The sequence below is a fragment of the Mytilus galloprovincialis genome, chromosome 8 (assembly GCF_965363235.1).
Source record: "Mytilus galloprovincialis chromosome 8, xbMytGall1.hap1.1, whole genome shotgun sequence".
Classification (NCBI taxonomy): domain Eukaryota; kingdom Metazoa; phylum Mollusca; class Bivalvia; order Mytilida; family Mytilidae; genus Mytilus; species Mytilus galloprovincialis.
In genome coordinates this window covers 42,220,844-42,235,233 of record NC_134845.1, presented here as the reverse complement: position 1 = coordinate 42,235,233, position 14,390 = coordinate 42,220,844, and the positions used below count along the sequence as shown (strand labels likewise).

Here is a 14,390-nt window from a genome sequence, read left to right as displayed (position 1 = left end):
ATTTTGGTAATTGAAACGTCAAAGAACTCAGAATTGTTTAAATTGGAAGTTGATTTTATTTTTATAACGATGATGTCGAAAATTTCAAAACATATCATATAGAATGAACACTTTACTGAGAATATTCTTCCGGGTGGACATAATTTACCTCCAAGGCAAAAGATGTTGACATTACAAATGTTCAGATGACAATCACTTCAGACGTTGCAGAATTGCTAGTTGAAATCTAGTTTGCAATTGATATGCTTCTTAAAACATTGATTTAGGCTATGTCAGAAAAGGATTTGTCAGATATTGTAACAAGAACAGAAGGTAAGAAAGGCCACTGTCGATTTCTATATTTATCAAAATAAATATAATTATATATAATTTACAAAATTATCGTCAAGCCTTTAAATTATACACACAATTCTTCCTAAATCAAAAAGACTTTCTGCTACCACTAGACATATTTGTTGTGTTATCAACGAATGTAAAACACTGGTATTTTCTTGAAGAAATCCACATGCAATAAGAAATGTAACATGTAATATATGATGTATTTTGGGGAGGGGTTATACATGTCATGTATACATGTTTGTGCACCACAGACATTGTCATACATAGATCAAGCTGCGCTTTTCCAATATTGCAAAATGTGATTTATGATTTCATTTTTGACATTGACAAGTAACTTCTACTTACAAAATTGCAATATTTCTGATGCCACTTTTTCCTTATTTCAAAATTTTCATGTTTTGCTGTTCTATGAATATTAGAAACCAGTAAAAGGTTCATTTATGTTGTCTCACTTGATCAATGGTACTGATAGTTTCCTCCACAGGTTTATTTATTTGTGGCTCATGCTTCCTTTTATTGTGTTATATATATATCAGTATGTATGGTCAGATTATGTTTCTGTTTGTAAGAGATAGTTGTTCCCCTTTTGCCAGTATCTTGTATTTATGTTTGTGGCGTCAATCTTTTTCTGATTAAAATGTAGAAAATGGAGAAGATGTGTTTTTATGTGTCCGTATGTGATCGCCTCCATTCATGCTACCAGAGCTATTCCCCTAGTCTGTATGGTGGGGACCCGAAACGATCGTGAATAATGATTTATACATATTTTGGAGTTTAATTTTTCATTGGATTTTGGATATTTTTACTTAAAAAGTTGTTCCTGATGGATCCTGTTATTCCGCCATGATGCTGATAACTTTTTATTGATTTTAAAAATTAAGCCAAACTTTTATTATAGTACCAACATTTAAATTGCATTTTTGAAGAGAGGAACAGACCATGTCTCGTCTGATGTACGTACTGTCTTTGTGAATTATTTATGAATGTCTACATGTATTCCGTTTATAACCAGAAAGCACGTGAGATTTATCTCATTGCATCATGATTATTTGATTTCCTTAATATTTGGATCCTGTTTATATATATGCTATTTTCATTTGACATTATTCAATTTGCATCGGTGATAACTGTATCGCCATGCATAGTCTAAAGTTCCGATTTCATTAGAAGAGCCATTTTACATAACAATTTTTGACCCAGATTTATCCGCTGAACTACACGTGTGATGTGTATTTCGTAATGTTGACTGTATTGCTGTTGTGTTTCATTCCGCCGTAACCTATATTTGACTATTTTTAAAAACGTAATTATATTTACTGTGTTTTGGTGATAACTAAACTGTATCGCCATGGTTTTGCAGATTTCCGAGAAGACCTATCTTAAAGAAAAGCTGATGAATTTATTCTGTACGAGAACATTCTATTTTTAACCATGTTGATTTTATGAAACCAGATACTTTTCATGCTAATTTTGATCTACGTTATTTGTTTACTTTGAAATTACATGTAAGCAAATGTGAATGTGTTTATCATTTAGCGGTGTGATATTTATCATAAATAAAACCTTATTAAATTTACGAGTTTAAGGTCTGATGATACTATCAAATTTGTATTCAGCTATTTATAATGATACATGTATATGTTTGTCTAGTAGGAAATGCCATTAATATGTGTGCATCACTGTAATTGTTGTGTGGAAGTAATGCGTGCATAAGGTCATCCGAGGGAGGAGTCCGAGATGCCAGACTTTCGGTTTTACAGCGTTGATACGTTTGTTTAAAAATGGTTACTAGAGTGTCGAGAGATTAACTTTAATCATGTAAATTTTTAATTTGGAAATATTATAAATTGCATTTTTTTTTACCACATAAACACATTGGCCATTGTAAAAATTTAGTAAATTTTTGTTTTGGGGGCGGGATGTTATATATCAGTATGTATGGTCAGATTATGTTTCTGTTTGTAAGAGAGAGTTGTTCCCCTTTTGCCAGTATCTTGTATTTATGTTTGTGGCGTCAATCTTTGTCTGATTAAAATGTAGAAAATGGAGTAGATGTGTTTTTATGTGTCCGTATGTGATCGCCTCCATCCATGCTACCAGAGCTATTCCCCTAGTCTGTAATAATTGGTTTTAAAATAAATGTCACAGTTAGATTACTTCGCTATTTCAGAATATAATGCAATTTTTCTAAAGCGTACACAAAAAATCGTCCCTTCAAACAATTGAAATTCAACCAATGAGGTTACGTTATTTTCATTTAAGGGTACGAACAATGAAAAAAAGTGAGGTTATTTTCATTTTGGGGTATGAAGTTATGAACAATTAAAAAAATTACCCCTAGCCCTTTAGATCTGAAAAGGCCAATCACAATCAGCATTATAAACCAGTAGTCAGATTCTAATAAGGGACTCAGTATGTGTTATTGGACGCTTGTGTACATGAAAGGGTGTTTCCTGACAGAAAACCATACATCTAGTATGTATGTATACATGCCTTCTCAAGAATCCTGAGCATTGAATTAAATTTTAAACTTGGTATTTAAAGGAAGTACTATGACTGTTGTAATAAAAAATTACCATTTTTAGATTTACAAGTTCTTTGTTGTATATTGACTATTCTAACATGACGTCCTTCAAACGCTTTGAGTACACACCCGTGGTAAAATATGAATACATTGTTAGGGCTGTTCCTATTATACTCCCACGTCATATGTATTTTAATGAATGAGCTACCTGACGTCATAGAACAACGATGTCAGAATATAAGCATTTTACGGGAAAATCATCACAACAAGAAAACGTAAACAAACGATGCTAAAATGTGATATCAGCTAATTTTTTTAAACATATAAGACATATAAGTAAATGATCATTAAATTCATCCAAAACTATCTAAATACATATTGTAAATAGTTTAAGCATGTCACTAATTCAGTTTGACTGTTTGTTCCGTTCATTTACGCCAATTGAATAGTGCATTTATTTATGGGAACGGCAAATATCAGCCTCCACCCAGAGCGCTTCGATCCAAAAGAATTACCGTATTTGTCCTATTAGAATCAAAATAATTCATGGGGGCTTGAATATATCTAGATTTTACCACGGGTTGTCCCTTTATGCCGATATTTTACCCCTCGCTATCGCTCAGGGTAAAATATTTGTCATAAAGGGCCAACCCGTGGTAAAATCACGATATATTCAAGCCCCCATGAATTATTTCTTAATTATATTTATATTTTCTTACATTTATGAGTACTTAGTACTGTAATAAAGTTAGACAGGTATTTCCAAACTGGACCAAACGTTAATGATGAAAAAGAAATTCTTTACGAAAACAAATTTGATGTCTAATGCTTGATTAAATGTCGAAAGATGGCATCCAAAAACATAAAAAAAATTTGATTCATGTTGAGATTTTGAGGGGTGCAAATGGTATTGGGATCAAGATCATACTTATGGCTCATTTTATTTACACTCACAATCTGCCTTTGAAAGAAGTATAGATTTTTGTAAAAGTACTTTTTTTCTGTTGAACTAATAGGAGAAAAAGAGGTAATATTGAAATAAAAAAGAACTAAATTACAGAAATCGCTAAAATTTTACAATAATTTAGTTTAAATACAGCCATTTTGAAAATAATAATAAAAAATACACATGATATAGGTCACCGATGATTTAAAAAGTATATTTCAATTTTAATGCCCAAAAATGACATTTTTTGCACCAGAGGGAGATAATTTGGAGCTTTTGCAATGATACATACACTTTAAGAGTCATCTGGGGCCAAATCGAATTGATTTATTTGAATAATTTTTGTACTATATATGATAAAGTAACAACTAATAAAGTAATAAATAAAATTTGTAATGAAAAAAAAATGTTTAATTTTTTTCTGAATTTTTTTTACCCTCAAGCCTCCTTAGGGGACGACCATTTGATATTCTGGGGGTGGGGGCCAGGAGGATTTGTTTTGGATCGGTTATTTATTTTTGTAAACTAAGAGGACAGGTTATCTATTTTCTGCACTATTGAAGCAAGATTTTTCATTAAAGCAAGGGACTGACTATTTATTTTCACAACTATAATTATAATATTCGAAAACATGCAATTTTTAAATGCTTTGTTTATTATAAATAATACATGTATAGTCAAGTCATTATGTACCATTTTATTAGAATTAATCATCATCCTCTGCAGAAATGAATCTTCTGTATTCCCGACTGCATATACCAGGTATACATGTATTGCATACATACAAAGTATTAAAGTTTGGTTGTATCTAGCCTTTATAAAAGTATTGTAAAACATATGGTCGTCCCCTTAATAATAATCAGGAAAGCAGACAAGAAGTTTCAGTGTGTGTACTTTTGTTTTTATGTAACATGTTTTGTTGCATTATTTAAAGCTTTAGTAGTACAATTTTATGTTATATAATTAAATGAACATTTATTGATTAGAATTTACTTCAGTTATGGAAAATAGTAGAAAAAATTGAAATTTGAAGAGTTAGGTTTATACCTGACTTCCTCAGCAAGTGTAAATGACTTTTTCAGCAAGTGTAAAAAAAAATAGATTTATTAGAATTTGCAATGAAAATCAAAGACAGTAGTAGAATGATGATGGGTTGTTTAAGATGACAGAGAATCATACATTAGATGAGATGGTTTTTCTCCAAACTCAACATGTAAAAAAGTCCTTTTAAAGTTGACAAGTTTATTCTATGAAGTGAATATTATTGATGACTTGAATAGAAGGAGATGTTTAAACATATATATAAAAAAAACAGCAACCTGAGGCTGAAGACAAAACAACTTTTTGAAACTGACCGCACTAAATAAATATACTTATAGTGCTGAATGTGGTGTTTAATTCCAATCAATTAATGAAAAAACTGTTAGGCAAGGGAGGTTACTCAAAACTAATGAAAGGCATTAGAACCCTATATTTTTTGGATAGACACATATTGGCCTAAAATTTGTTCAGAAAATCCACTTCAAGTGGTCTTGAAAAATGCTACTCAATTGAATTTGCCACTCAAATTTTTTTTTTATATATTTTCAACAATTGCATGTTTTAAAAAATATGTTATGTTTTCCCTTACATTTGACACTGATAAGATTCATGTTCTAGCTGTGATGAAAATATAAACTAAACCAATTATCATGTGAGAAAAAGTGAGTTTCTATTTGATACATTTTAAACCAGTACTCTTCTAATAAATAGCTACAGATACATTTGTTTATATATAATAATTTTAGATAAAATATCTTAATGTTTTGGTTGTGATATTGGTTGATTGATGTTAAAAACACATAACATCTTGAAGATGGCAGGTTTAGACAGATGATAATAAAATTTGTACACCTCTTTTTCACATCATCACAGCATGTCACACTTTTTCGCATGTTGCTCTGCATCCATGAAATTATATCATATTTATACTTCTGTGTTTATTCTTGATTGAAGTTAGCTAATCTGTGGAACTTATTTTTTCCTGATTAGTCATTGTAAAATTAAACATCTACAAAATGTAGTTAGAAGCAATTTATCCTTTTTAGTCCAAACTCTCAGATTTCAGTCTAATTGTAGGTAGTCAACCCCTTATTTGATAGTTATCTTTTAACCATATTTCATTGTAGATTTTTCGTGTTTTGTTATATTTTGCTATGAGATTGCGTAACAGGCTGAGAAGTAGATGTACAATATAGAAATATAACTAAATTACAATCTAAAACTTAATATAAAATGAGTTTGGAGATTCGTAACTACTCAATTTTAAGAACTGTTTTGTAGCTGACAGAAGGTACAATAAATGTATTGCTATTGATTTTTTCTGTAATTACTAGATATGGAGGAAATCTGATCATTTTACAACAGGTGCTCTTATTATGGTCATACTACACAGATTTAATGATCATGTACATAAATCTTAGCACTGGATTCTCTGGATTATATCATTAACACTGTCTCATCATAATTTATGTTCATTTGGGTAAAAATAAAGGTAGGCACAATTAGGTGTTGTAAGATTGTGTTGTACAAATTCTTCAATTGATTTTTAATAAAATGCTACCATGTCTATTTTGATTTTTTTTCTTCTGAAAATACAACACTAAGAAAATTGTTTTCACCAATTTCTCTGTATGAATTTCAAGATGTTATATTTAGGTATTTGACCAGTTTCAGTAAATCATTCCTCAATGAACACTTCAATAATGCATGTACATTGTACCAAGATATTAACACTGTGAACCTAATGCATTGTTCATTGAATATATTTAAAAATGTTTTATGCTATTCAGTATATAGTATTTAAATGTATATACATGCATGCTTCATATTTATGCTGATATCATCAGATCAAAGTCCACTCTTACACAGACTTAAGTTCTAATTCTGATACATAAATCGTTGTTTTGGATGTTTGGTCCTAGATTTATTACTGAAAAAGGACTTTGAATAAAAGGCTTGTCACTGATAAAGGAAGTTTGATAGTTATCCTCTTTCAATTCTACTTTTGTTAAATTTTGGCACCTATTTAGAATAGGGATATTTTTTTTCATTTTTCAATCCCCTAGGATAAAAAGGGGCTATTATGTTTTCTGGTCTATGCATCTGTCATTTATTCTGTCCATTATTCCACCAAACAGCAAACAATTTTGATGATTAACCACCATCTCTACAGCACAGGCTAGTTAAAATGATGTTTGATTATAGTTACTTTAAAGTGACTTCTGAAGCAGTGTAAATTTAAAGATTTTTTTTTTGTAAAGACTGAATTTATGGCTTATTAGTCTAAGATTATTTTTTAGATATTTTACTGGGCTCATATTTTTGTTTTTTGTTTCAATTTTAATGATATTCCTAAGGCCTTTAAGCATTCTTTAAATTTTCTGGGGTCTTTATATATTTGAAGACTACATGTGGATTTCAAGATGTGTTTGGTTTTGTTGAGTGTTTGAATCACTGTTTCATTTAAGTATAGCCCATTTCCCCATGTATTTATATTCAGTTGTATATATCGTACTAACAGTTTTTGAATAATTTATTGAAATGCCACTTGTTACCAATGATTAGCAAAATAGTCATGTACATGAATAAAACACTTTATTGACTAGGGATATGATACTAAATGGATTTACATGTTAAACATGTTAAATTTACGAACTGAGCTGATCAGTATTTTTATTTGAATATTTTGCTTCTGTTGCTGTTTTTTTATAATCCTCATTCACAGTCTGAAAACATAATGATTCAAGGCGAAAATTGATGATAATTTACTAAAAATATATCAGACAAAATAAACATTACAGTTTATTAGCTGTTATAGAAAAATAACTTATGATCATTAGGGATATCGGTGCATGTATACACTACTGACTAGATACTAATTACACCAGTAGCATTCAGGAAAATATTAACTTCAATTATACTTGATGAGTTTCAAACCACCAACTATACTGAGTACATACATATATAAATGAACACATCATATTTCATGCCCCTATGGTCCCTTTTTGAATCAATGTAAATGATTAAGACATAAGTACTTAATAAGTATACAGTGAACGTTATACTTTTTTCTTTCTGGAATCCTATTAATTAGAATTACAAGAGTACACACACTGAAATGTCTCACCTTCTTTACTGAGGTGTATATGTCTGTCTGGCAGGTATCATCTGACCTTGACCTCATTTACATGGTTCATTGGTCTATGTTAAGTTTTCAGTTTATTTCTTAGATACCATAAGCAATATAGGTCAACTGTATTTGATGCATAGATTGATTGAAAGGTATACATGTCTGTCTGGCATAGTAGTTTGACCTTGACCTCATTTTCATGGTTCATTGGTCAATGTTTAGTTTCCCTGGTGAAGTCTGTTTCTTAGCAACTATAAGCAATAGGTCAACTATAGTTGGTGTATTATGTGATTGTAATTTGTAAGGTGTACATGTATTTCAGGTTTGATTAATCTGACCGTGACCTCATTTTCTTGGATCATGTGAAGTTTATTTGATACTTTTAGTAAAGCTTTATATTTAAGACTATCAACATAAAATTAATGGTCAGTTCAGTAGGCAAGACATTTCAGCATGTGCTCATTTCAGTCTTGTTGGTTTGAAATGCTCCAAAAATTGATTGCCAGAAATGTTATATGTGCATATCCAAAGAAGTCTGCAAAAATCATTCAACAATTGATATTTTTCCAATATAGATTTGTTGGTTTGAATTTTTAATGAATACATGTGCATGTGTAGCTTTTCTTTTCACATTCAAAGTATCATTAAAAGTGGTAATACAAACTTTATGCAATTGAATGTAAGTCCCATGAGGCAAAAGCAGTTGAATTTAAAATAAACAATTTCATCAAATGTTAGTTCAACTAATTTATACCCAATGGACATGTAGGAGCATTAATGATGCTGTGTGTATTACACAAACTGTTGATAGCTATGACATCATCAGGAAGAATTTCTTTCCATTGGTGTATTGATCATTGATCAGTGTTATTGGAAATGTAAGGTAATTGCTAGGTAAATTTGCTATAGAGCAGATAAAAATATTAACCTGTTATCACCTGTGTATAAACATCATTGCAACTAATTACTTTCCATTGTGTGATAATATGTAACTACTATAAAGATATTGGCAAATGAAATTGTATACACAAAGTTGTAAATTGGATGTCAGAGTATCTCTAGTTTATGACATATGATCAGAAAACAATTGCATCAATAATCAATGAGCATTTTTTTTAACATACATTTGTAAATTTAGGCCATTGGTTTTCCTGTTTGAATTGTTTTACACATTGTCATTTCAGGGTCTTTTATAGCTGACTATTCGGTATGGGCTTTGCTCATTGTTGAAGGTCGTACAGTGACCTACAGTTGTTAATTTCTGTGTCATTTGGTCTCTTGTGAAGAGATGTCTATATGCTATCATACCACATCTTCCTTTTTATATTGGATATATTGAAGCTGTGTTTTTGTGATCCATCTTTATTGATTTAAGTAATTATTTATAAGTTATTACTACCTCTCCAACCCAGAATTTTCTCATTATTCCACCTACATGTACCATTTTTTTTAGAGGACATATGAAAGAGGCAATAAAGGAGGGTCTAGACATTTTTTTGGAAAATGATAACATAATCATTTTTGTCAGTTGACATATATAATAGTATTTATGAACATAACTGTATGAATATAACTGTTTAAACATAAGTTCACCTTGACCTACTTTTAATGCATGATTGACTGGATAAGATACAGATAATAGCAGACAACACAAATTTGTGATATTTTTAAAGTATTACAAAGTACATGTAATCATATGGATAAACTGAGATGCTGGATATACTTGTCAAAGAGACAGTTACCCCATTACCTAAAATTATCTAGAAGTTAACATACTTTCTTCTATTCATAATTTCAAGCACTAAAATTGTACCGTGAAGACCAGATTTACACAAAATTAACAGAGACCATCAAAGATCTACTAAATGATTTTATTGAAGAAAATTGAAGTAAATGACTGGAAATTTTAAATTAGCTTCTTTTTTTTAATATTATCATGGGGTATCAAAATTCATTAAAAACAAGAAATTCAACCCTGCTAATCTTCTGAAGTAGTTCCTACAACATTGGTTATCTGAGCTAACTGAGGAGAAAACTTTTAGGTAAAGAATAGTACATGTAGTATTGCACATATAACTTAACGTAAAAGGCCTGGTTAAAAGAACCTATCTATAACAGTTAACTTCATCTAATTTTGAGCAGTATCATGTCATTCAAGTAATTTCAATCTGGCAGAAATTCTTGCAATTAAATCACAGAAACAGGACTGATGATGATATTGGCTATTTATTGAATAACAAATGACTATTGATTAGATTAATTGGTTCTTCCAATGTCATTACTATCTCAATGTCAATTTTTCCTTTATTTTATATATTTATATTTTGGTATTTTAATTTGATTGTTGATGACTGTTCCTTTAAGTTTCAACAAATATTAATATTCATAAACATAAAAAAAATTAATTATTATAAAACTTACATTAAACAATAGTTTTATTGAATACAATAATTGTCCGAACTGAAGCCATGAGGTAAAAATGGAGGACACTTATATCGCTATGAAGAATAACAAAAAGAATTGTAGTTACAATGTGAAGAATTGTTTACAGCAGGATAACTCTATCTTGATTAGGAAACTCTTTGTATGAAATTAATTATTAAGCAAAGATATGTTTAACACTTATTCTATCAATTTATTTGTAACTAGTGATCTCTCTTGGGAATATTTCAAGTAATGTATTCTACCTTCAGGATACTTATTTAGAAAAAAATTCTATTATGATTAGAAAATCCATTATTTGTCACCTTCAAAAACACATCTCTCTGGAATATTGATGAAGCCCTTGTCATTCTGTCTAATTATAATGATATAATTAGAAACAAAGATAAAAGCAAATTCATTGAGAACTCTGTAGCTGTACATGTGAAATCTCCCAGTTTATCTAGCAGATTATTGGAGCATTTATTGATGACAATTCTCAATGGAATTAACAAATTCTATACTTGGAGCTGAATGAATAAGTGCAAATAATTCTGGACGGGAATATGTAGGTTTTGTTTAAGTTTTATGTCTAGTCTGTGATATTTGCTGACAATGCCGACAATAGCTGCTCCAGATATACACCTACAGAGTTTAATGCAGGGACGTAAGTGTCTTTATTTATACTCATTAGTCATAGGCATCAACGGTCAGATAAAATTGTCGAAGGTAAACATTCAATGATCAAATCAATATCTTGATACACGACAGTTTACATTATTTTGCTCCTATTGTGATTGCATGAATTTTAGCTATAAAAAAATGACAATATTGAAAGTTATTAGAAATACATGACAACTTGATTATAGTCTTTTATTATATGATTGGGGAAAATCAATAATTTTGTTAGCATATGGTGTTAATCATGTATCTGTGTTATAAATGGAATACAAATGCGTAGAACAGTCTAAATGTCCTGCATAATGTTAAGTACCTAATAATATGCTACAAAAACTTCTTACAAAAAGCAAGAAGCACTAATTTTCTTATACCGTGTATGGTGTGATGTCCTAATTTTTTTTAGAAGAATAAATTTCAGCATCCAAAAATTAAGTGTTGTACAAGTACGTTTAATGCATTACTAATAGAACTAGAACATTTTGCATTGCAGTGGTGGATTTAGGAGGGGGGGGGGGGCTTTTGTTGGCAAAATTTGATTGTATATTCAGGGAAAAAATGAAAGATGACTGGAGCGGGCCACCTCTTAGGCAGTCAGTGGTCCCCCACTTTATGAAAATTTCAGGATCCGCTACTGCATTTGATTTTGTTGGAAGCTTTCTATCTTTTGATTTGTATAAAAATTACAAGATCTGCAATAAGCTCTTAATATTTACAGTAAATATGAATAAATATATAATCACATAAATAGAATGATCAAAATTATTTATGGGCTAATTTATGCAGTATTGATAGGGACAGGTGACCTTGATGACCTTGTAGTAAACTGTTTTCTGTAGTTCATCTATTATACCACTAGCCTATCTACTCTGAGGTTGAACCCTGCAGATTGCAGGTGCATTAGACCAATTGACAAGAATTGTCAGTTTTCTGATCAAAGGTTGTGGTTTGCCATTATGCACTCTGTTTGCTTCCACCTATAAAATCTGGCTGCCACATGATAGTTTTGAAAGTGCTTTTAAAACCATTATTAAAGGTAGCACATGCTTTAGAATGGTAACCTGTTTAACTAATATGATACCAAAGTTTGTGACTACAAGGCTTGGTATGTTTTCACCAGGAAAACAGGAGATTTTATAGGTAAACCTACTGTAATTGTATAGGTAAACCTACTGTAATTGTATAGGTAAACCTACTGTACTTGTATAGGTAAACCTACTGTACTTGTATAGGTAAACCTACTGTACTTGTATAGGTAAACCTACTGTACTTGTATAGGTAATCCTACTGTACTTGTATAGGTAAACCTACTGTAATTGTATAGGTAAACCTACTGTAATTGTATAGGTAAACCTACTGTACTTGTATAGGTAAACCTACTGTACTTGTATAGGTAAACCTACTGTAATTGTATAGGTAAACCTACTGTAATTGTATAGGTAAACCTACTGTAATTGTATCGTTCTTAGTATAAGCAGGCAAGTACTCATAACTGTAGGAAACATTGGAACCTGTTTACCTGGTTATTTGGTCTGTTTGTTGTCATTAGTTGTTTTCTTGACATTTGCATGCATAACTCAGTGCATTAAATCTTGTAGTTATACTTTAAAAGAGGGACGAAAGATACGAGAGGGACAGTCAAAATGCATGCATTGATTTTTGATTTGTATGCCCCACCTATGATAGTAGAGGGGCATTATGTTTTCTGTTTTTTTTTGGATTTTCATTTGATTCTTCTTTGATTCTATGTTTTGTGAAGTTTGATTGTCCTTTTTGATCAATGGAGTTGTCTACCCTTCACTGATCTGTGGTGATTTGCATTGGCTCTTAAGACCTTTGTATCATTTGGAATAAGCACATCACATATTTTATGCTGTCAGATATAAGCAGATTATCAGTTTCTGCAGGATTTAATAAATTGATATTGCTATGGATTATTCTATACTATTGAAATATAGTACATCTAATTAGATTTACCATTGACAACTGTTAGAAGGTATTAGTTAATGTAAAGTTATCTGACCAATTGTATTGTACTGTGTATTAATTATTATTCATGGGATACCAATTTTCATAGATTTCGGGGGGGGGGGGGTCTCATTGGGGGGTTCCGATCCCTGATCCCGCTTACTGTTTTGTCAGATTCCCGTATCCCGCTTACACTATATACGTAAGCAATTCTCATTTTTTTTGGTCATTTCCCGGGTCCCGCTTAGACCCCAATGAGACCCATTCTGAGGTATAGGTGAACCACAAATTTAAATGTTCAACAGAGTACACATTCAATTGCTTGTATATAAAATATAATGGCTTGAAATCATGAAATCAAATATCCATGAAAATGCAGTTATTCTTCAATCCGGTTAAAAAAAGGTATCTGACATATTCTATAAATCCACACTATTCTAGTTCTGATATGCCATTTTAGACAGTTATTACTGGTAAAAATTATGATGCACATATTGTTATAGACTTTGTACTGATAGTTCTCATGAAGACAGGAAATAAATTGAAACATTTTATTACAAAATTATTTCCTTAAATTGTTTAGAGAAAAATAAAAGTTTGTGGCATGGGTTGCCTTATTGTCATACTTTAAAATTCAACTGCTCAGAATTCTTTTTTGAGGTAAAATATAAAATTTTAATTTTTTGTTTTACAAAAATGCCATCAATGCATAGGACATTTAATACATGCTGTACACTTTTTTCTGGAATGTCTATACTATGGATTAATTTGTTTTCATGGGTACCAATTTGTGGATTAAGAGAAAATTTACATTTTCGTGGTTACTAATTTTTTGGTTTTGCCCAGAATGCAAACAAAACTATAGAAATTTTGTCATTCATTGGACATGTAATTTCCTGGTTCACCTTTATCAATGAAGTCCACAGAAATTGGTATCCAACAAACAATGATGAATCCACAGTAACTTACAAAAAAAAATGGAATATTTTGTGAAATGACACTCTACCATGTGATTTTGACCAACTTCAGAACTAAACTTGATATAATATAAAGATGAGTTCATTATCAATTTATACTATGAGTGAAGGAGTTGTATGATCAATATTAATGTGATAGGATGAGGAAGACAACATTGTAGGTAACCAAAAATAGACATGGTATGTTCTTATCGGATAACTTGAAGTTATCCTGAACATGTATTGTATGTATTGGAAGATAATCCATGCATTGAATAGATAAAGAAATACAAACTTTCACAGTACAATGATGAGTCAAGGTTTCTTTAAGAACAGCAAATATGTGCTCATCCCACTAGTTCCTCCCCCTCCTCTGTCCTTAAATGG

At 30.7% G+C, this 14,390-nt stretch overlaps 1 protein-coding gene across 8 annotated transcripts in view; it reads left to right on the top strand.

Annotated features, from left to right (window-relative positions):
- Nucleotides 1-132: 132 nt before the first annotated feature.
- LOC143041968 (putative phospholipid-transporting ATPase IA) overlaps nt 133-14,390 on the top strand; it is a 58,552-nt gene continuing 44,294 nt past the window's right edge. For 6 of the 8 annotated variants that reach the window (XM_076214158.1, XM_076214155.1, XM_076214154.1 and 3 more), the window contains exon 1: nt 10,927-11,068. In XM_076214158.1, coding sequence (XP_076070273.1) covers nt 11,017-11,068 — 52 coding nt within the window. In that variant the 5' untranslated portion in view covers nt 10,927-11,016. Of the gene's footprint in view, nt 313-6,210; nt 6,343-10,926; nt 11,069-14,390 lie in introns of those variants that run through there. The other 2 variants (XM_076214151.1, XM_076214156.1) reach the window with 2 other exon arrangements.